The sequence below is a fragment of the Oncorhynchus kisutch genome, linkage group LG25 (assembly GCF_002021735.2).
Source record: "Oncorhynchus kisutch isolate 150728-3 linkage group LG25, Okis_V2, whole genome shotgun sequence".
NCBI classification, from domain to species: domain Eukaryota; kingdom Metazoa; phylum Chordata; class Actinopteri; order Salmoniformes; family Salmonidae; genus Oncorhynchus; species Oncorhynchus kisutch.
The window spans coordinates 31,798,401-31,821,523 of NC_034198.2; the positions used below are offsets into that span (position 1 = coordinate 31,798,401).

Here is a 23,123-nt window from a genome sequence, read left to right on the forward strand (position 1 = left end):
CTTAGTGAGTGTTGTGTAGACAGCCTCTGTCTTAATGAGTGTTGTGTAGATACAGCCTCTGTCTTAGTGAGTGTTGTGTAGAGACAGCCTCTGTCTTAGTGAGTGTTGTGTAGAGACAGCCTCTGTCTTAATGAGTGTTGTGTAGAGACAGCCTCTGTCTTAGTGAGTGTTGTGTAGAGACAGCCTCTGTCCTCTGTCATATGAAGAAGTTTGGTGTGCCCGGTGTCACTTTGCTTCTTGAAATCCAATAACTTGACGGCTGACCTGCAAAACATTTTGGGACTGTATTAATAACAGTGGACTAATGAAAACAACACTAAAGCAGTGGAGTTCCCCTTTAACAGCTGATACAGCTGGGAAGGGATCCTAACACTCACTACAACCACTAACTCAGACATAAACTCCCTCCTCCATCCATCACCTACTAAAGTCCATGGTAGAGGTCTTCTACGATCCAGTGTACCAAAATACACGAGCGCATCCGGAACCGGAATGATACATAATGTCACGGATCTGGGTTGGATCTTATATGATTGTCAGGGGTCTCAGTGATGTGTAATTTTAACAGACTTGTCTGGAAGGGCCCGTATATTTCCAAACGAATCTGCTGCAGTAACGAGAGAGAGAGACATTTATCTGCTATAGTAGAAAGAGAGAGACATTAATCTGCTATAGTAGAGAGAGAGAGAGAAATTAACCTGCTGTAGTAGAGAGAGAGAGACCACTGTGACCACTGTGACTGACCCAAAATTAAGGAAAGCTTTGACTATGTACAGACTCAGTGAGCATAGCCTTGCCATTGAGAAAGGCCACCGTAGGCAGAGATGGCTCTCAAGAGAAGACAGGCTATGTGCTCACTGCTCACAAAATGAGGTGGAAACTGAGCTGCACTTCCTAACCTCCTGCCCAATGTATGACCATATTAGAGAGACATATTTCCCTCAGATTACACAGATCCACAAAGAATTCGAAAACAAATCCAATTTTGATAAACTCCCATATCTACTGGGTGAAATTCCAGTGTGCCATCACAGCAGCAAGATTTGTGACCTGTTGCCACGAGAAAAGGGCAACCAGTGAAGAACAAACACCATTGTAAATACAACCCATATTTATGCTTATTTATTTTATCTTGTGTCCTTTAGCCATTTGTACATTGTTAGAACACTGTATATATATATATAATATGACATTTGTAATGTCTTTATTGTTTTGAAACTTCTGTATGTGTAATGTTTACTGTTAATTTTTATTGTTTATTTCACTTTTGTATATTATCTACCTCACTTGCTTTGGCAATGTTAACACATGTTTCCCATGCCAATAAAGCCCCTTGAATTGAATTGAATTGAATTGAGAGAGAGACATTAACCTGCTTAAGTAGAGAGAGAGAGACATTAACCTGCTGTGGTAGAGAGAGAGAGACATTAACCTGCTTAAGTAGAGAGAGAGACATTAACCTGCTGTAGTAGAGAGAGACATTAACCTGCTGTAGTAGAGAGAGAGACATTAACCTGCTTAAGTAGAGAGAGAGACATTAACCTGCTGAAGTAAAGAGAGAGAGACATTCACCTGCTGTAGTAGAGAGAGAGACATTTACCATCTGTAGTAGAGAGAGAGAGAGACATTAACCTGATGTAGTAGAGAGAGAGACATTTACCTGCTGTAGAAGAGAGAGAGAGAGACATTAACCTGCTGTAGAAGAGAGAGAGACATTAACCTGCTGTAGTAGAGAGAGAGAGACATTAACCTGCTGTGGTAGAGAGAGAGAGACATTAACCTGCTGTAGAAGAGAGAGAGACATTAACCTCCTGTACTAGAGAGAGAGACATTTACCTGCTGTAGAAGAGAGAGAGAGAGAGAGAGAGACATTAACCTGCTGTAGAAGAGATATAGACATTAACCTGCTGTAGAAGAGAGAGAGACATTAACCTGCTGTGGTAGAGAGAGAGAGACATTAACCTGCTGTAGTAGAGAGAGAGAGACATTTACCTGCTGTAGAAGAGAGAGAGACATTAACCTGCTGTAGTAGAGAGAGAGACATTAACCTGCTGTAGTAGAGAGAGAGAGACATTAACCTGCTGTAGTAGAGAGAGAGAGAGAGAGAGAGAGAGAGAGATTAACCTGCTGTAGTAGAGAGAGAGAGAGAGACATTTACCTGCTGTGGTAGAGAGAGAGACATTAACCTGCTGTAGAAGAGAGAGAGACATTAACCTGCTGTAGTAGAGAGAGAGAGACATTTACCTGCTGTAGTAGAGAGAGAGAGAGATTAACCTGCTGTAGTAGAGATATAGACATAAACCTGCTGTAGAAGAGATATAGACATTAACCTGCTGTAGAAGAGAGAGAGAGAGACATTAACCTGCTGTAGTAGAGAGAGAGACATTAACCTGCTGTAGAAGGGAGAGAGAGAGAGAGAGACATTAACCTGCTGTAGAAGAGAGAGAGACATTAACCTGCTGTAGTAGAGAGAGAGAGAGAGAGAGAGAGAGAGAGAGAGAGAGAGAGAGAGAGACATTAACCTGCTGTAGTTGAGAGAGAGAGACATTATCCTGCTATAGTAGAGAGAGAGAGACATTAACCTGCTGTAGTAGAGAGAGAGAGAGACATGAACCTGCTATAGTAGAGAGAGAGAGAGATTAACCTGCTGTAGTAGAGAGAGAGAGACATTAACCTGCTGTAGTAGAGAGAGAGAGAGACATTAACATGCTGTAGAAGAGAGAGAGAGAGACATTAACCTGCTGTAGTAGAGAGAGAGACATTAACCTGCTGTAGTAGAGAGAGAGAGACATTTACCTGCTATAGTAGAGAGAGAGACACATTAACCTGCTGTAGAAGAGAGAGAGACATTAACCTGCTATAGTAGAGAGAGAGAGACATTAACCTGCTGTAGTAGAGAGAGAGAGACAGAGAGAGAGATTAACCTGTTGTAGAAGAGAGAGAGACATTAACCTGCTGTAGAAGAGAGAGAGAGAGAGTTTGAGTTTTAAATACTCTTTATTGGATCCAGCATTCCCACCACATCCACAGACCCCTGTCCCCGAATGCTGTTCTTTCGGGTCTTCCATATCGCTAATTTTACTGCCCCTAACACAAAATTAAGCAACACAACTACACCCTTTTGACTGAACCTGTACTTTGGCCCAAATATATACAGTTGGGAAGAGAAAACCTCTCCCAACATTGAGAACCAATCAGTGATCAGTTCAATCATCCCAACCAACCTGGGACACAGTAAAAACAGATGTGCCAGAGTTTCAGACTCAGCACAGAATGGACACCCCTCCCCAACAGTAGGATCCAGGTGTACCAGATGCATATTATTGGCTATAGCTCCATGTATTATCCTCCATTGGAGGTCAGCTGTCCTCTTATCAATAGGCAGTTTATATAATGATCGCCAACAGCCTTTTGGAGAGGCACCTGGACCAAGCACATCCGCCCACCTCGTCGATTTTACCCCTTCCAGGGAAGAGGCATGGGACACCTTTACACATATTCTGTACATGGCCTTCTTTCCCACCTCTTTGAACTCCCCCAGCCCCGGGGTATCGAAGGAAAGCAGCGTCCCCACGTCCTCTTCAAATGCCCCCATCGCAGCACTAACAATCAGTGCAGGGAACACATAATCCAGACCCTCCTTCCACCGATCAGAATTGGAAGTGTCAGTCACAGACTGCAGATGAAGCACTGGCAAGGAGTCGCAGACCTCATCGACGACCTTCCTCAGTAGGCGAGATGATCGGATCCCCGCTCTTTCTCCCAGCTCCTCCAATCTGCTCCTGCTCCGCATCAGATGACCCAGCTTGGTACACCCCACGCCTAACAGACATGAACGTAGGCTAGCTGAACCCAGAACACGGGACTGGATGGCAGTGTTGTGAAAAAGAGGCTCTTCAAAAAGCCACATCCCTGGTGGCATGCCGGCCTGACGGGAACTGACAAAGACTCTCCAAGCCTGCATAACAGACTCATAAAATGGAGTCAGGCCAGTCAAATCACCCCCCTCCAGCTTTAAGAGGAAAAGATGCTTGTCGAAGCCCAAACAGCCCGCTCTCCTCATCAATATGTAGGCTGTTTCGACCCAGCTAGAACAGTCTCTGTATAACAATCTCTGGGCTGCTTGGAGCCTGAAAGCCGTGATCCTAGAGGAAATGTCCACCAGGCCTTGCCCACCCTCGTGCAGTGGCAGGTACAGGGCTGCAGCTTTAATCCAGTGTTGCCCAGACCAGAAGAAATTGACAAGGGTCCTCTGAAGCTCTTGTATCAGACCCTTTGGTGGCTGTAAAATCATTAGTCTGTGCCACAGGGTAGAAGCAGCAAGATTATTAGCTACCAGGACCCGTCCCCTATAAGACAGCTGGGGCAACACCCATTTCCACCTTGACAGTCTGGCACACACTTTCTCCACTACACCCTCCCAGTTCTTTTTTTGAAAGACATCGGAGCCTAGAAAAACCCCCAAAGTCTTCATTCCATCTCTGCCCCACTGAAGCCCCCCTGGTAACCGTGGAGTAGACCCCATCTGAAGCTGACCTGCCCACAGCGCTTCACTCTTTCCCCAATTGACTTTAGCTGAGGAGGCCCCCTCATACACCTTTAAAGCGTTTGAGAGAACCTTAACATCCTCACCCCCTGTAATAAAAACTATCACGTCATCTGCATACGCAGACAGTGCTATCGTGGGACCCTTCGTTACACCTGGCACAAAGAAACCAGTAAGCTTCGCTCTTAAAAAACAAAGCATTGGTTCAATCGCCAGACTATATAACTGCCCTGAAATTGGGCATCCCTGTCTGATGCCCCTTTTGACAGGGATGGGGCAACTTAAACCACCACCCACCTTCACCATACACGAGGCCCCAGCATACAGTAAATTCACCCAAGACAGAAAAACATCCCCAAACCCAAAGGCTTTCATTATTTTAAACAAGTACTGGTGGTCCACACGATCAAAAGCCTTCTCCTGATCCAACGAAAGTAAACCCACATTTACATCAGACAGTTTACAAATGTCTAAAACATCTCTTATCAGAAACAAGTTGTCAACAATAGAGCGATCAGGTACACAGTAGGACTGGTCCTTGTGGATCAACAATCCCAGATACTCTTTCAACCTGTTTGAGAGACATTTAGAAACAATTTTATATTCTGCGCACAGCAAAGCAACAGGTCTCCAATTTTTTATGAGAGCCAAATCCCCCTTTTTTGGCAACAGTGAAAGCACTGCACGTTGACAGGATACAGGAAGAGAACCCTCATGAAAAGATTCACACATCACTTCATAAAAGTCCTCCCCAATAGACCCCCAAAAGTGCTTATAAAACTCAGATGGTAAACCATCGATGCCAGGGGCTCGGCCTGTTGAGAGCTGCATAACTGCTGTGGACAGCTCCTGCAGTGTAATGTCAGCGTCCAATGCGACTCTCTGCTCAGGTCCCAATTTAGGAAGACCATGTAACAACTGTTCAGTACACATAGAGTCACAATCCTCCGCCTTATAAAGGGACGAGTAGAAATCCACGGCATGTTGACGCATTTCACTGTCATCCGTGGTCACCTTCCCATCAGGGAGACGAAGGCAGACCATCTGTTTACGTTGCAATGTCGACTGTCCTAGGTTAAAAAAAAAGCACTAGGAGCATCCATATCCTTGAGGGAAGCGAAACGAGACCTAATCAAGGCACCCTTCACTCTTTCATGCAGAAACGACCTCAGTTCATGTCTCTTGTCCTGTAAGTTCATGACTAGTCCAGGGTCATTCTGAGTGAGCAGCTTCAATTCAATAGATTTGATGTCCTGTTCAAGGGCCTTGATAGTCTCTTTAAATTCAGTTTGAGACAGAGCAGTATACTGTTGACAAAAAACTCGTATTTGGGCCTTCCCAACCTCCCACCATTGTCTCAAGGACTCAAAATTCCCTTTTATAACCCTCCATTTTTCCCAAAACAACAAAAACCTGTCACAAAACATGACATCATGTAACAATTTAACATTAAAATACCAGTAAGGTGATGACCTTCGTGGACAGGACAAGTGAATATCAACAGTAACCATATGATGATCAGAGAAACCCACAGGAGTAATGGCACACTTTCCAACCCTACTACAGTATTGCTCAGATACATACAACCTGTCTAACCTTGCTGCACTGACACGACCTTCATTAATTTTTAGCCATGTGTACTGCCTAACTTTGGCATTCCTTACTCTCCACACATCAGAAAGCTCAAACTCAGTTAATAGGCCAGACAGGCAAGTGGCTGACCGCAGGTGAGGTTCTTCAGCGGTGCGATCAACAGTAAAATCCACTGTACAGTTCCAGTCACCCCCTAAAACCATACACCCCTCTTGATCACACTGTCTTAACGTTTCCTTTAGTTGATCAAATACAGCAATACGCTCTGTACCCTCATTAGGAGCATAAACATTCAAAAAAAAACATAACATCCACCTTGACCAATAAAACCCTTGACAATCTCTGTTGTAGATACCAGTCACCCCTAAACCTGAGGAAAACAATATTGCCACCCCAGCACTGAAATTAGTACCATGACTGAGTACATGCTGCCCCTCCCACCACATACCCCAGTCAACCTCATTTTCCTCATCGCTATGTGTCTCCTGTAGGAAAACTACATTAAGCCTTTTCTGTTTTATTACTTCTAATACCCAAGCCCTCTAATTCCTGTCCCTTCCCCCATTCATATTGAGAGAACCTACCCTTAGTACTTCCATGTAGAAAAGAGAAAAGAAAAGCAGAAGAAACCACAGAGAAACCAACGAGAAAAAAGACACCCTATGAAGCATGATCATCATCATTATTCTTTTTCCTTCTCTTAACCTGAACACGTTTCCCACCACCTTTTGCTGCTGCAACAGCAGTAATAAATTTCCTCAAGCGAAACCGCTTCTTCTCACTCAGCTGGTCTAACCCCACCGTCTTCTGTAACATCACAGCTGACCTCACAAACTTATCAACATCAAAATAATCTGCCAATTTGACAGATTTCCCAAAAGTCTGATCCAGAAACTCATTTACCTCCTCTAGATCATAAACGGAGTCCTCACCAGCATCTGTCATATCTAAAGAGATATCCATATCCTTCTCTTGATCCTCCTCAGCTGAGAACATAGACAACTGACTCCCCTCTACCACATCCCTTTCAACACTCTCCACTTGCACCTCATCACTCGTACCACGCATCTCCTCCACTATCTGGGAGACTAGCCCCACCTGAACATCACTACTCATAGTGGGCATCTTCTCCACTAACTGAGAGCCTAGCTCCACATGAACCCCAGCACTCGTAGTGGGCATCTCCTCCACTACCTGGGAGCTTAGCTCCACATGAAAACCCTCCTGTACCTCATTACTCGTAGTGGGCATCTCCTCCACTACCTGGGAGCTTAGCTCCACATGAAAACCCTCCTGTACCTCATTACTCGTAGTGGGCATCTCCTCCACTACCTGGGAGCCTAGCTCCACATGAAAACCCTCCTGTACCTCATTACTCGTAGTGGGAAACTCCTCCACTACCTGGGAGCCTAGCTCTACATGAACCCCAGCACTCGTAGTGGGCATCTCCTCCACTCCCTGGGAGCCTAGCTCCACATGAACCCCCTCCTTTACCCCAGCACTCATACTGGGCACCTGCTCACCAGTCTGAGGAACTGGCTCTTCAGATACATCCTTACCTCCTACAACAATACTTTTCTGTAGCATAACATTTCCTTCTAATACAAGTTGCAAACCCGTACCCTCTACACGGATAACTTGTTCCTCAGCAACAGGTGCTTTTGGCTGCTCTACCGCTGTCAGCTCACCTCTCTCTACATCAGAGGGCCCTGGCGTTACGATGACCACCTGTGCCCCTCCCTCGGCCTTCTCCCTTTTCGGGCAAGCATGTCGCTTATGACCAACATCCCCACACTCAAAACACCGTTGACTACCCATACTAGCATAAGCCATATACAATCTATTGTCATACTTGATTTTAAACGATAACTCTAAAGTTTGCTCCGGTGAGTCCAAAAAACATAAACACCTGTCGACGAAATGACATTACCTGTTTCAACGCCGGGTGTTTGCAACCCAACGGGACAACCTTAATTGAACTGGCGAACTTCCCAAAGCGCAATAACTCGCGCTCCAATAGCTCATTAGGAATAAACGGTGGTACATTTGAAATCGTTACCCTTGTTGACGGAGAAAAAAGCGGCGTAACTTGAATAAACATTCCTTTAAGAAGTACACCATGCTCAACCATCCGATCAACTAGACACTCTTCTTTAAGAAGTACACCATGCTCAACCATCCGATCAACTAGACACTCTTCTTTAAGAAGTACACCATGCTCAACCATCCGATCTACTAGACACTCTTCTTTAAGAAGTACACCATGCTCAACCATACGATCAACTAGACACTCTTCTTTAAGAAGTACACCATGCTCAACCATCCGATCTACAAGACACTCTTCTTTAAGAAGTACACCATGCTCAACCATCCGATCAACAAGACACTCTTCTTTAAGAAGTACACCATGCTCAACCATCCGATCAACAAGACACTCTTCTTTAAGAAGTACACCATGCTCAACCATCCGATCAACAAGACACTCTTCTTTAAGAAGTACACCATGCTCAACCATCCGATCAACCAGACACTCTTCTTTAAGAAATACCACCACAGCTTTATTCATCCGGGATGCATACGCAATATTCTCATAGCCTACCTTCTCTCCTACGGCGACCAGAAACTCCTCCACCGTGACAGTAGCTTCAGTAACACACCTAAAGCCATGCCGAAGTGACAGGGACGGCATCCCCATTCGGGCTGCCATCCCCGCCAAAATCAGGGTAATTAAGATACGAAAACAAAATACTTAATTCTACCAAAACAAAAATAATAACGTTAATCATGCATCAACAAAAATGCCACCAAGAAATAGCAAACCGAAAGAAAGTTGTGAATATCTAACTCTCCACAACACACGCACTCCTTCACTCAAACAATTCCCAGCATGCACCAATCACTCCCAGCATGCAGAGAGAGAGAGAGTAGAGAGAGAGAGAGAGAGAGAGAGAGAGAGTAGAGAGAGAGAGAGACATTAACCTGCTGTAGTAGAGAGAGACATTTACCTGCTGTAGTAGAGAGAGAGACATTAACCTGCTGTAAAAGAGAGAGAGACATTAACCTACTATAGTAGAGAGAGAGAGAGACATTAACCTGCTGTAGTAGAGAGAGAGAGAGAGACATTAACCTGCTATAGCAGAGAGAGAGAGACATTGACCTGCTGTAGTAGAGAGAGAGAGAGAGAGACATTAACCTGCTGTAGTAGAGAGAGAGACATTAACCTGCTGTAGAAGAGAGAGAGACATTAACCTGCTGTAGAAGAGAGAGAGACATTAACCTGCTGTAGTAGAGAGAGAGAGACGTTAACCTGCTGTAGTGGAGAGAGAGACATTAACCTGCTGTGGTAGAGAGAGAGACATTAACCTGCTGTGGTAGAGAGAGAGACAATAACCTGCTGTGGTAGAGAGAGAGACCTGCTGTGGTAGAGAGAGAGACATTAACCTGCTCTAGTAGAGAGAGAGAGACATTCACCTGCTGTAGAAGAGAGAGCGACATTAACCTGCTGTAGAAGAGAGAGAGACATTAACCTGCTATAGTAGAGAGAGAGAGAGACATCAACCTGCTGTAGAAGAGAGAGAGACATTAACCTGCTGTGGTAGAGAGAGAGAGAGACATTAACCTGCTATAGTAGAGAGAGAGAGACATTAACCTGCTGTAGAAGAGAGAGAGACATTAACCTGCTGTAGTAGAGAGAGAGAGACATTTACCTGCTATAGTAGAGAGAGAGAGAGATTAACCTGCTGTAGTAGAGAGAGAGACATTAACCTGCAATAGAAGAGATATAGACATTAACCTGCTGTAGAAGAGATAAAGATATTAGCCTGTTGTAGAAGAGAGAGAGAGAGATATTAACCTGCTGTAGTAGAGAGAGAGAGACATTAACCTGCTATAGAAGAGATATAGACATTAACCTGCTGTAGAAGAGAGAGAGACATTAACCTGCTGTAGTAGAGAGAGAGACATTAACCTGCTATAGAAGAGATATAGACATTAACCTGCTGTAGAAGAGAGAGAGACATTAACCTGCTGTAGAAGAGAGAGAGACATTAACCTGCTGTAGAAGAGAGAGAGAGAGACATTAACCTGCTGTAGTAGAGAGAGAGACATTAACCTGCTGTAGAAGAGAGAGAGAGACATTAACCTGCTGTAGTAGAGAGAGAGACGTTAACCTGCTGTAGTAGAGAGAGAGAGAGATAGACATTAACCTGCTGTAGTAGAGAGAGAGAGACGTTAACCTGCTGTAGTAGAGAGAGAGACATTAACCTGCTGTAGAAGAGAGAGAGACATTAACCTGCTGTGGTTGAGAGAGAGACATTAACCTGCTGTAGTAGAGAGAGAGAGACATTAACCTGCTGTGGTAGAGAGAGAGACATTAACCTGCTCTAGTAGAGAGAGAGAGAGACAATAACCTGCTGTAGTAGAGAGAGAGAGAGACATTAACCTGCTGTATTAGAGAGAGAGAGAGACATTAACATGCTGTAGAAGAGAGAGAGACATTAACCTGCTGTAGTGGAGAGAGAGACATTAACCTGCTGTGGTAGAGAAAGAGACATTAACCTGCAGTGGTAGAGAGAGAGACATTAACCTGCTGTGGTAGAGAGAGAGACATTAACCTGCTGTGGTAGAGAGAGAGACATTAACCTGCTGTGGTAGAGAGAGAGACATTAACCTGCTGTGGTAGAGAGAGAGACATTAACCTGCTGTGGTAGAGAGAGAGACCTGCTGTGGTAGAGAGAGAGACATTAACCTGCTCTAGTAGAGAGAGAGAGACATTCACCTGCTGTAGAAGAGAGAGCGACATTAACCTGCTGTAGAAGAGAGAGAGACATTAACCTGCTGTAGAAGAGAGAGAGACATTAACCTGCTATAGTAGAGAGAGAGAGACATTAACCTGCTGTAGAAGAGAGAGAGACATTAACCTGCTGTAGAAGAGAAAGAGACATTAACCTGCTGTAGAAGAGAGAGAGACAATAACCTGCTGTGGTGTAGAGAGAGACATTAACCTGCTGTAGTAGAGAGAGAGAGACATTAACCTGCTCTAGTAGAGAGAGAGAGACATTAACCTGCTGTAGTAGAGAGAGAGAGACATTAACCTGCTGTAGTAGAGAGAGAGAGACATTAACTTGCTGTAGTAGAGAGAGAGACATTAACCTGATGTAGAAGAGAGAGAGAGAGACATTAACCTGATGTAAAAGAGAGAGAGAGAGATATTAACCTGCTGTAGTAGAGAGAGAGAGACATTAACCTGCTGTAGTAGAGAGAGAGACATTAACCTGCTGTAGAAGAGAGAGAGACATTAACCTGCTGTAGAAGAGAGAGAGACATTAACCTGCTGTAGAATAGATATAGACATTAACCTGCTGTAGTAGAGAGAGATTTACCTGCTGTAGAAGAGATATAGACATTAACATGCTGTAGAAGAGAGAGAGACATTAACCTGTTGTAGAAGAAAGAGAGAGACATTAACCTGCTGTAGAAGAGAGAGAGAGACATTAACCTGCTGTAGTAGAGAGAGAGAGAGAGAGAGACATTAACCTGCTGTAGTAGAGAGAGAGACATTAACCTGCTGTAGAAGAGAGAGAGACATTAACCTGCTGTAGAAGAGAGAGAGAGACATTAACCTGCTGTAGTAGATAGAGAGAGAGAGAGACATTAACCTGCTGTAGTAGAGAGAGAGACATTAACCTGCTGTAGAAGAGAGAGAGACATTAACATGCTGTAGAAGAGAGAGAGACATTAACCTGCTGTAGAAGAGAGAGAGAGACATTAACCTGCTGTAGTAGAGAGAGAGAGACGTTAACCTGCTGTAGTGGAGAGAGAGACATTAACCTGCTGTGGTAGAGAGAGAGACATTAACCTGCAGTGGTAGAGAGAGAGACATTAACCTGCTGTGGTAGAGAGAGAGACATTAACCTGCTGTGGTAGAGAGAGAGACATTAACCTGCTGTGGTAGAGAGAGAGACATTAACCTGCTGTGGTAGAGAGAGAGACATTAACCTGCTGTGGTAGAGAGAGAGACCTGCTGTGGTAGAGAGAGAGACCGTAGAGAGACATTAACCTGCTCTAGTAGAGAGAGAGAGACATTCACCTGCTGTAGAAGAGAGAGCGACATTTACCTGCTGTAGAAGAGAGGAGACATTAACCTGCTGTAGAGAGAGAGAGACATTAACCTGCTATAGTAGAGAGAGAGAGAGACATTAACCTGCTGTAGAAGAGAGAGAGACATTAACCTGCTGTGGTAGAGAGAGAGAGAGAGACATTAACCTGCTATAGTAGAGAGAGAGAGACATTAACCTGCTGTAGAAGAGAGAGAGACATTAACCTGCTGTAGTAGAGAGAGAGAGACATTTACCTGCTATAGTAGAGAGAGAGAGAGAGATTAACCTGCTGTAGTAGAGAGAGAGAGACATTAACCTGCAATAGAAGAGATATAGACATTAACCTGCTGTAGAAGAGATAAAGATATTAGCCTGTTGTAGAAGAGAGAGAGACATTAACCTGCTGTAGAAGAGAGAGAGACATTAACCTGCTGTAGAAGAGAGAGAGACATTAACCTGCTGTAGAAGAGAGAGAGACATTAACCTGCTGTAGAAGAGAGAGAGACATTAACCTGCTGTGGTGTAGAGAGAGACATTAACCTGCTGTAGTAGAGAGAGAGAGACATTAACCTGCTCTAGTAGAGAGAGAGAGACATTAACCTGCTGTAGTAGAGAGAGAGAGACATTAACCTGCTGTAGTAGAGAGAGAGAGACATTAACCTGCTGTAGTAGAGAGAGAGAGACATTAACTTGCTGTAGTAGAGAGAGAGACATTAACCTGATGTAGAAGAGAGAGAGACATTAACCTGCTGTAGAAGAGAGAGAGAGACATTAACCTGCTATAGTAGAGAGAGAGAGACATTAACCTGCTGTAGTAGAGAGAGAGACGTTAACCTGCTGTAGTAGAGAGAGAGAGAGATAGACATTAACCTGCTGTAGTAGAGAGAGAGAGACATTTACCTGCTATAGTAGAGAGAGAGAGAGAGATTAACCTGCTGTAGTAGAGAGAGAGAGACATTAACCTGCAATAGAAGAGATATAGACATTAACCTGCTGTAGAAGAGATAAAGATATTAGCCTGTTGTAGAAGAGAGAGAGACATTAACCTGCTGTAGAAGAGAGAGAGACATTAACCTGCTGTAGAAGAGAGAGAGACATTAACCTGCTGTAGAAGAGAGAGAGACATTAACCTGCTGTAGAAGAGAGAGAGACATTAACCTGCTGTGGTGTAGAGAGAGACATTAACCTGCTGTAGTAGAGAGAGAGAGACATTAACCTGCTCTAGTAGAGAGAGAGAGACATTAACCTGCTGTAGTAGAGAGAGAGAGACATTAACCTGCTGTAGTAGAGAGAGAGAGACATTAACCTGCTGTAGTAGAGAGAGAGAGACATTAACTTGCTGTAGTAGAGAGAGAGACATTAACCTGATGTAGAAGAGAGAGAGACATTAACCTGCTGTAGAAGAGAGAGAGACATTAACCTGCTATAGTAGAGAGAGAGAGACATTAACCTGCTGTAGTAGAGAGAGAGACGTTAACCTGCTGTAGTAGAGAGAGAGAGAGATAGACATTAACCTGCTGTAGTAGAGAGAGAGAGACGTTAACCTGCTGTAGTAGAGAGAGAGAGAGACGTTAACCTGCTGAATTGGAGAGAGAGACATTAACCTGCTGTGGTAGAGAGAGACATTAACCTGCAGTGGTAGAGAGAGAGACATTAACCTGCTGTGGTAGAGAGAGAGACATTAACCTGCTGTGGTAGAGAGAGAGACATTAACGTGCTGTGGTAGAGAGAGAGACATTAACCTGCTGTGGTAGAGAGAGAGACCTGCTGTGGTAGAGAGAGAGACATTAACCTGCTCTAGTAGAGAGAGAGAGACATTCACCTGCTGTAGAAGAGAGAGCGACATTAACCTGCTGTGGTGTAGAGAGAGACATTAACCTGCTCTAGTAGAGAGAGAGAGACATTAACCTGCTGTAGAAGAGAGAGAGACAATAACCTGCTGTGGTGTAGAGAGAGACATTAACCTGCTGTAGTAGAGAGAGAGAGACATTAACCTGCTCTAGTAGAGAGAGAGAGACATTAACCTGCTGTAGTAGAGAGAGAGAGACATTAACCTGCTGTAGTAGAGAGAGAGAGACATTAACTTGCTGTAGTAGAGAGAGAGACATTAACCTGATGTAGAAGAGAGAGAGACATTAACCTGCTGTAGAAGAGAGAGAGACATTAACCTGCTATAGTAGAGAGAGAGAGACATTAACCTGCTGTAGTAGAGAGAGAGACGTTAACCTGCTGTAGTAGAGAGAGAGAGAGATAGACATTAACCTGCTGTAGTAGAGAGAGAGAGACGTTAACCTGCTGTAGTAGAGAGAGAGACATTAACCTGCTGTAGAAGAGAGAGAGACATTAACCTGCTGTGGTTGAGAGAGAGACATTAACCTGCTGTAGTAGAGAGAGAGAGACATTAACCTGCTGTGGTAGAGAGAGAGACATTAACCTGCTCTAGTAGAGAGAGAGAGAGACAATAACCTGCTGTAGTAGAGAGAGAGAGAGACATTAACCTGCTGTATTAGAGAGAGAGAGAGACATTAACATGCTGTAGAAGAGAGAGAGACATTAACCTGCTGTAGTGGAGAGAGAGACATTAACCTGCTGTGGTAGAGAAAGAGACATTAACCTGCAGTGGTAGAGAGAGAGACATTAACCTGCTGTGGTAGAGAGAGAGACATTAACCTGCTGTGGTAGAGAGAGAGACATTAACCTGCTGTGGTAGAGAGAGAGACATTAACCTGCTGTGGTAGAGAGAGAGACATTAACCTGCTGTGGTAGAGAGAGAGACCTGCTGTGGTAGAGAGAGAGACATTAACCTGCTCTAGTAGAGAGAGAGAGACATTCACCTGCTGTAGAAGAGAGAGCGACATTAACCTGCTGTAGAAGAGAGAGAGACATTAACCTGCTGTAGAAGAGAGAGAGACATTAACCTGCTATAGTAGAGAGAGAGAGACATTAACCTGCTGTAGAAGAGAGAGAGACATTAACCTGCTGTAGAAGAGAAAGAGACATTAACCTGCTGTAGAAGAGAGAGAGACAATAACCTGCTGTGGTGTAGAGAGAGACATTAACCTGCTGTAGTAGAGAGAGAGAGACATTAACCTGCTCTAGTAGAGAGAGAGAGACATTAACCTGCTGTAGTAGAGAGAGAGAGACATTAACCTGCTGTAGTAGAGAGAGAGAGACATTAACTTGCTGTAGTAGAGAGAGAGACATTAACCTGATGTAAAAGAGAGAGAGAGAGATATTAACCTGCTGTAGTAGAGAGAGAGAGACATTAACCTGCTGTAGTAGAGAGAGAGACATTAACCTGCTGTAGAAGAGAGAGAGACATTAACCTGCTGTAGAAGAGAGAGAGACATTAACCTGCTGTAGAATAGATATAGACATTAACCTGCTGTAGTAGAGAGAGATTTACCTGCTGTAGAAGAGATATAGACATTAACATGCTGTAGAAGAGAGAGAGACATTAACCTGTTGTAGAAGAAAGAGAGAGACATTAACCTGCTGTAGAAGAGAGAGAGAGACATTAACCTGCTGTAGTAGAGAGAGAGAGAGAGAGAGACATTAACCTGCTGTAGTAGAGAGAGAGACATTAACCTGCTGTAGAAGAGAGAGAGACATTAACCTGCTGTAGAAGAGAGAGAGAGACATTAACCTGCTGTAGTAGATAGAGAGAGAGAGAGACATTAACCTGCTGTAGTAGAGAGAGAGACATTAACCTGCTGTAGAAGAGAGAGAGACATTAACATGCTGTAGAAGAGAGAGAGACATTAACCTGCTGTAGAAGAGAGAGAGAGACATTAACCTGCTGTAGTAGAGAGAGAGAGACGTTAACCTGCTGTAGTGGAGAGAGAGACATTAACCTGCTGTGGTAGAGAGAGAGACATTAACCTGCAGTGGTAGAGAGAGAGACATTAACCTGCTGTGGTAGAGAGAGAGACATTAACCTGCTGTGGTAGAGAGAGAGACATTAACCTGCTGTGGTAGAGAGAGAGACATTAACCTGCTGTGGTAGAGAGAGAGACATTAACCTGCTGTGGTAGAGAGAGAGACCTGCTGTGGTAGAGAGAGAGACATTAACCTGCTCTAGTAGAGAGAGAGAGACATTCACCTGCTGTAGAAGAGAGAGCGACATTACCTGCTGTAGAAGAGAGAGAGACATTAACCTGCTGTAGAAGAGAGAGAGACATTAACCTGCTATAGTAGAGAGAGAGAGAGACATTAACCTGCTGTAGAAGAGAGAGAGACATTAACCTGCTGTGGTAGAGAGAGAGAGAGAGACATTAACCTGCTATAGTAGAGAGAGAGAGACATTAACCTGCTGTAGAAGAGAGAGAGACATTAACCTGCTGTAGTAGAGAGAGAGAGACATTTACCTGCTATAGTAGAGAGAGAGAGAGAGATTAACCTGCTGTAGTAGAGAGAGAGAGACATTAACCTGCAATAGAAGAGATATAGACATTAACCTGCTGTAGAAGAGATAAAGATATTAGCCTGTTGTAGAAGAGAGAGAGACATTAACCTGCTGTAGAAGAGAGAGAGACATTAACCTGCTGTAGAAGAGAGAGAGACATTAACCTGCTGTAGAAGAGAGAGAGACATTAACCTGCTGTAGAAGAGAGAGAGACATTAACCTGCTGTGGTGTAGAGAGAGACATTAACCTGCTGTAGTAGAGAGAGAGAGACATTAACCTGCTCTAGTAGAGAGAGAGAGACATTAACCTGCTGTAGTAGAGAGAGAGAGACATTAACCTGCTGTAGTAGAGAGAGAGAGACATTAACCTGCTGTAGTAGAGAGAGAGAGACATTAACTTGCTGTAGTAGAGAGAGAGACATTAACCTGATGTAGAAGAGAGAGAGACATTAACCTGCTGTAGAAGAGAGAGAGACATTAACCTGCTATAGTAGAGAGAGAGAGACATTAACCTGCTGTAGTAGAGAGAGAGACGTTAACCTGCTGTAGTAGAGAGAGAGAGAGATAGACATTAACCTGCTGTAGTAGAGAGAGAGAGACGTTAACCTGCTGTAGTAGAGAGAGAGAGAGACGTTAACCTGCTGAATTGGAGAGAGAGACATTAACCTGCTGTGGTAGAGAGAGACATTAACCTGCAGTGGTAGAGAGAGAGACATTAACCTGCTGTGGTAGAGAGAGAGACATTAACCTGCTGTGGTAGAGAGAGAGACATTAACGTGCTGTGGTAGAGAGAGAGACATTAACCTGCTGTGGTAGAGAGAGAGACCTGCTGTGGTAGAGAGAGAGACATTAACCTGCTCTAGTAGAGAGAGAGAGACATTCACCTGCTGTAGAAGAGAGAGCGACATTAACCTGCTGTGGTGTAGAGAGAGACATTAACCTGCTCTAGTAGAGAGAGAGAGACATTAACCTGCTGTAGAAGAGAGAGAGACAATAACCTGCTGTAGTGGAGAGAGAGACATTAACCTGCTGTAGAAGAGAGAGAGACATTAACCTGCTGTGGTAGAGAGAGAGACATTAACCTGCTGTAGTAGAGAGAGAGAGACATTAACCTGCTGTAGTAGAGAGAGAGAGACGTTAACCTGCTGTAGTGGAGAGAGAGACATTAACCTGCTGTAGAAGAGAGAGAGACATTAACCTGCTGTGGTAGAGAGAGAGACATTAACCTGCTGTAGTAGAGAGAGAGAGACATTAACCTGCTCTAGTAGAGAGAGAGAGACATTAACCTGCTGTAGTAGAGAGAGAGAGACATTAACCTGCTGTAGTAGAGAGAGAGAGACATTAACTTGCTGTAGTAGAGAGAGAGACATTAACCTGATGTAGAAGAGAGAGAGAGAGACATTAACCTGATGTAGAAGAGAGAGATATATATATTAACCTGCTGTAGTAGAGAGAGAGAGACATTAACCTGCTATAGAAGAGATATAGACATTAACCTGCTGTAGAAGAGAGAGAGACATTAACCTGCTGTAGTAGAGAGAGAGACATTAACCTGCTATAGAAGAGATATAGACATTAACATGAGGTAGAAGAGAGAGAGACATTAACCTGCTGTAGAAGAGAGAGAGACATTAACCTGCTGTAGAAGAGAGAGAGAGAGAGAGAGAGAGAGAGAGACATTAACCTGCTGTAGTAGAGAGAGAGACATTAACCTGCTGTAGAAGAGAGAGAGAGACATTAACCTGCTGTAGTAGAGAGAGAGACGTTAACCTGCTGTAGTAGAGAGAGAGAGAGATAGACATTAACCTGCTGTAGTAGAGAGAGAGAGACGTTAACCTGCTGTAGTAGAGAGAGAGACATTAACCTGCTGTAGAAGAGAGAGAGACATTAACCTGCTGTGGTTGAGAGAGAGACATTAACCTGCTGTAGTAGAGAGAGAGAGACATTAACCTGCTGTGGTAGAGAGAGAGACATTAACCTGCTCTAGTAGAGAGAGAGAGACATTAACCTGCTGTAGTAGAGAGAGAGAGAGACATTAACCTGCTGTATTAGAGAGAGAGAGAGACATTAACATGCTGTAGAAGAGAGAGAGACATTAACCTGCTGTAGAAGAGAGAGAGAGACATTAACCTGCTGTAGTAGAGAGAGAGAGACGTTAACCTGCTGTAGTGGAGAGAGAGACATTAACCTGCTGTGGTAGAGAGAGAGACATTAACCTGCAGTGGTAGAGAGAGAGACATTAACCTGCTGTGGTAGAGAGAGAGACATTAACCTGCTGTGGTAGAGAGAGAGACATTAACCTGCTGTGGTAGAGAGAGAGACATTAACCTGCTGTGGTAGAGAGAGAGACCTGCTGTGGTAGAGAGAGAGACATTAACCTGCTGTAGTAGAGAGAGAGAGACATTAACCTGCTGGAGTAGAGATTTGTACATCTAAGAAATTGAGAAACCTGTCCAACCAAAAACATAGAGACCCAGAAAACCTGAGTCTATGCCTTCACTATGGTGAATCACTAAAACAATACAGAAATACACTACGGAAAAAGAAGGAACAGCACGTCAGAAATCAGCTCAATGTAATTGAAGAATCCATAGACTCTAACCACTTCTGGGAAAATTGGAAAACACTAAACAAACAATAACACAAAGAATTATCTATTCAAAATGGAGATGTATGGGTAAACCACTTCTCCAATCTTTTTTAGCTCTATAACAAATAATAAAGAGCAAAAACATATAATGATGTCACGACTCCGATCGAAGGTGGCTCCCCTTCCCGTTCAGGTGGCGCTCGGCGGTCGTCGTCGCCGGCCTACTAGCTGCCACTGATTATTTTCTCCCCCTCCTTATGTGTTTATTGATTACACCTGTTTTGATTTGGTTGTAATTAGTTGGGCTTTATTAGTCAGCCGGCCCGCCAATTTCTTTGTGTGGGATTGATTATTGTAACCCTGGTGTTTGTTACAGACGAACGTGTTGGTGTATGTTCGTATATAGTGGTGGACTGTTTTTGTTCCCCGTGTCTGGGGCATTTTGGTTTTGAGCACCCAGTGTTTAGTGGGGTGGCTGTGGTTCACCGTGTGTGCATTAAAAGAGCACTATATTGTTTTCCCTGCGCCTGACTTCATACTCACGACACCCAGTACGTTACAGAATCTCGCACCCGTTAAATGGAGTCAGCAGGAGCAGCGGCCAACCCTCTCCCATCGATGGAGGAACGGGTTCTCCACCATACCACCGTTCTCCATCGGATCGGATCGGCTATGGAGCAAGTGATGGAGAGAATGGACCGATGGGAGAGGAGTGGTCTCCTCTCTCCACCTTCGGCTCCCTCAGCCCAGGACTCCCCATCCCCCGGCTCCAGCGCTCTCCGTCTTGTGCTCCCGAGGGATTATGATGGAGCGGCGGCGGGGTGCCAGGGGTTCTTACTCCAACTGGAACTGTACCTGGCCACCGTAAGACCCACTCCCTCGGGAGTGCTCTGGAGTGGGCGAACGCAGTCTGGATTGGCCCAGACTCAGCGAAGGACTATTCCATCTCAGGCAGGAGAAGAGGAGCACCCAGGATTACGCGCTGGGGTTCCGGACCTTGGCAGCAGGATCTGGGTGGAACGACATGGCCCTTATCGACCACTACAGGTGTAGTCTCAGGGAGGACGTCCGCAGGGAGCTAGCGTGTCGGGACACCGCTCTTTCCCTGGATGAGCTGATTGACATGTCCATCCGACTGGACAATCTGCTGGCTGCCCGCGGGCGTTCGGAGAGGGTCCTGTTCGTTCCACCACCCAGCACCTCCGCTCCCATTCCGATGGAGTTGGGAGGGGCCGTGCCGAGGGGTACCGGAGGAGGAGGCACCCCCTGTACCAGCTGTGGTCGGAGAGGACACATGGCCGATCGGTGCTGGGGGTGTCCGTCTGGGAGTCGAGATGGCAGGCAGAACACTTCTCGATCACCCCGGGTGAGTCAGCACCAAACTCACCCAGAACCCCCTGTTGGTCACATGTTTGTCTTGATTTTTTTCCGAAAAATGTTCCCTCTTCCCAGCATAGGGCGCTAGTCGATTCAGGCACAGCTGGGAACTTTATGGATCGCGGACTCGCCCTTAAGTTAGGTGTTCCGCTTGTGCTGATAGATTCTCCCTTTCCCGTGCACTCCCTAGATAGCCGGCCATTAGGGTCAGGGGTGGTTAGGGAGACCACGGTTCCACTGGACATGGTGACGCAGGGAATCATAGGGCACGTATCAGTCTCTATATCATTGATTCGCCTGCATTTCCAGTGGTGCTAGGGATTCCCTGGCTGGCCCGGCACAATCCTAAAATTTGGTGGAGACAGGGGGTTCTCCAGTGGTGGTCAGAGGAGTGTTCTGGAAGGTGTCTGGGAGTTTCCATCGGTGCCACATCGGTGGAGAGTCCAGACCAGGGTCCCACGGTGTGCATTCCCCCCGAGTATGCTGATTTGGCAACCGCTTTCAGTAAAAAGAAAGTGACTAAATTATCACCTCATCGACCGGGAAGGGATTGTGCGATAGATCTCCAGGTAAACGCTGCACTTCCCAAGAGTCACGTGTACCCATTGTCCCAAGAGGAGACGTTGGCTATGGAGACATATGTCACGGAGTCTCTGGGACAGGGGTACATTCGGCCCTCCATCTCACCCGTCTCCTCGAGTTTCTTTTTTGTGAAGAAAAAGGAGGGATTATGATGGAGATGCGGACGGAGCTTTCAACAGGTTGAAGGCTCTGTTCACGGATGCACCCGTGTTGGCGCTTCCAGACCCCTCTCTAGCATTCATAGTGGAGGTGGACGCGTCCGAGGCTGGGGTGGGTGCCGTGCTATCACAGCGCTCGGGTACGCCACCAAAACTCCGGCCCTGCGCTTTCTTCTCAAGGAAGCTCAGCCCAGCGGAGCGTAACTATGATGTGGGGGACGGGGAGTTGTTAGCGGTGGTCAGGGCTCTGAAGGTGTGGAGACACTGGCTTGAGGGGGCTAAGCACCCCTTTCTCATCTGGACCGACCACCAGAGTCTGGAGTATATTCGGGCAGCTAGGAGACTGAACCCACGTCAGGAAAGGTGGGCCATGTTCTTCACCCGATTCCCGTTTACGTTATCTTATAGATCGCGCTCCCAGAACGTAAAGGCGGACGCAATGTCCCGCCTTTACGACACGGAGGATCAGTCCACCGAACCTACTCCCATCCTTCCCGCCTCAAGGCTGATATCACCAGTGGTATGGGAGGTGGGCTAGGACAACGAGCGGCGTTAGGGACGGAACCCGCGCCTCCTCAGTGTCTGGCGGGGCGGAAGTAAATGCCGCTTGGTGTTCGGGACCAACTGATTCGGTGGGCTCACGTCCTACCCTCCTCGGGTCACCCTAGGGTGGCGAGGACAGTGGGGAGCCTTCGGGGGAGGTATTGGCTAAGGACGTTAGGGTTTATGTCTCCTCCTGTTCGGTATGCGCCCAGAGTAAGGCTCCTAGGCACCTTCCTAGAGGGAAGTTACAACCCCTCCCCGTTCCACAATGGCCATGGTCTCATCTATCCGTAGATTTCCTGACCGATCTTCCCCCGTCTCATGGGAACACTACGGTTCTGGTGATTGTGGATCGGTTCTCTAAGTCCAGCCGTCTCCTCCCGTTGCCCGGTATCCCTACAGCCCTACAGACTGCGGAGGCATTATTCACCCACGTCTTCTGGCACTACGGGGTGCCGGAGGACATTGTTTCTAATCGGGGCCTCCAGTTCACATCCCGAGTATTGAGGGCGTTCATGGAGCGTCTGGGGGTCTCGGTCAGCCTGACCTCCGGTTATCACCCCGAGAGTAATGGGCAGGTGGAGAGAGTAAACCAGGAAGTGGGTAGGTTTCTGCGGTCGCATTGCCAGGACCGGCCAGGGGAGTGGGCGAGATACATCCCCTGGGCCGAAATGGCCCAGAACTCACTACGCCACTCCTCTACTAACGTGTCCCCCTTTCAGTGTGTGTTGGGGTACCAGCCGGTTCTGGGCCATTGAAGGGCCGCAGTGTGTAGGGCCCTTCAAAGTCCTGAGGAGAATAAACGAGGTGTGTTATCGATTACCACTCCCTTCCTATTATCGTATTAACCCCTCGTTTCATGTGTCTCTCCTCAGGCCGGTGGTAGCTGGTCCCCTGCAGGATGGTGAGGTGCCGGAGGTCCCTCCTCCCCCTCTGGACATCGAGGGGTCCCCGGCGTACACGATACGGGCCATTCTGGACTCGAGACGCCGGGTGAGGGGCCTGCAGTACCTCGTGGACTGGGAAGGGTACGGTCCGGAGGAGAGGTGCCGGGTACCGGTGGGGGACAGTTTGGATCCGTCGATGTTGAGGGATTTCCATCGCCTCCATCCGGATCGCCCTGCGCCTCGTCCTCCGGGTCGACCTCGAGGCCGGTGTTGGCGCACAGCGGGAGCCGCACTTCAGGGGGGGGGGGGGTTACTGTCACGACTCCGACCAAAGGTGGCTCCCC

At 46.1% G+C, this 23,123-nt stretch overlaps 1 protein-coding gene across 1 annotated transcript in view; it reads left to right on the plus strand.

Annotated features, from left to right (window-relative positions):
• The first annotated feature begins 20,256 nt into the window (after positions 1–20,256).
• LOC109881408 (inactive heparanase-2-like) overlaps positions 20,257–23,123 on the plus strand; it is a 139,251-nt gene continuing 136,384 nt past the window's right edge. The window contains exon 1 of the mRNA XM_031804840.1: positions 20,257–20,453. Coding sequence (XP_031660700.1) covers positions 20,257–20,453 — 197 coding nt within the window. The remainder of the gene's footprint in view (positions 20,454–23,123) is intronic.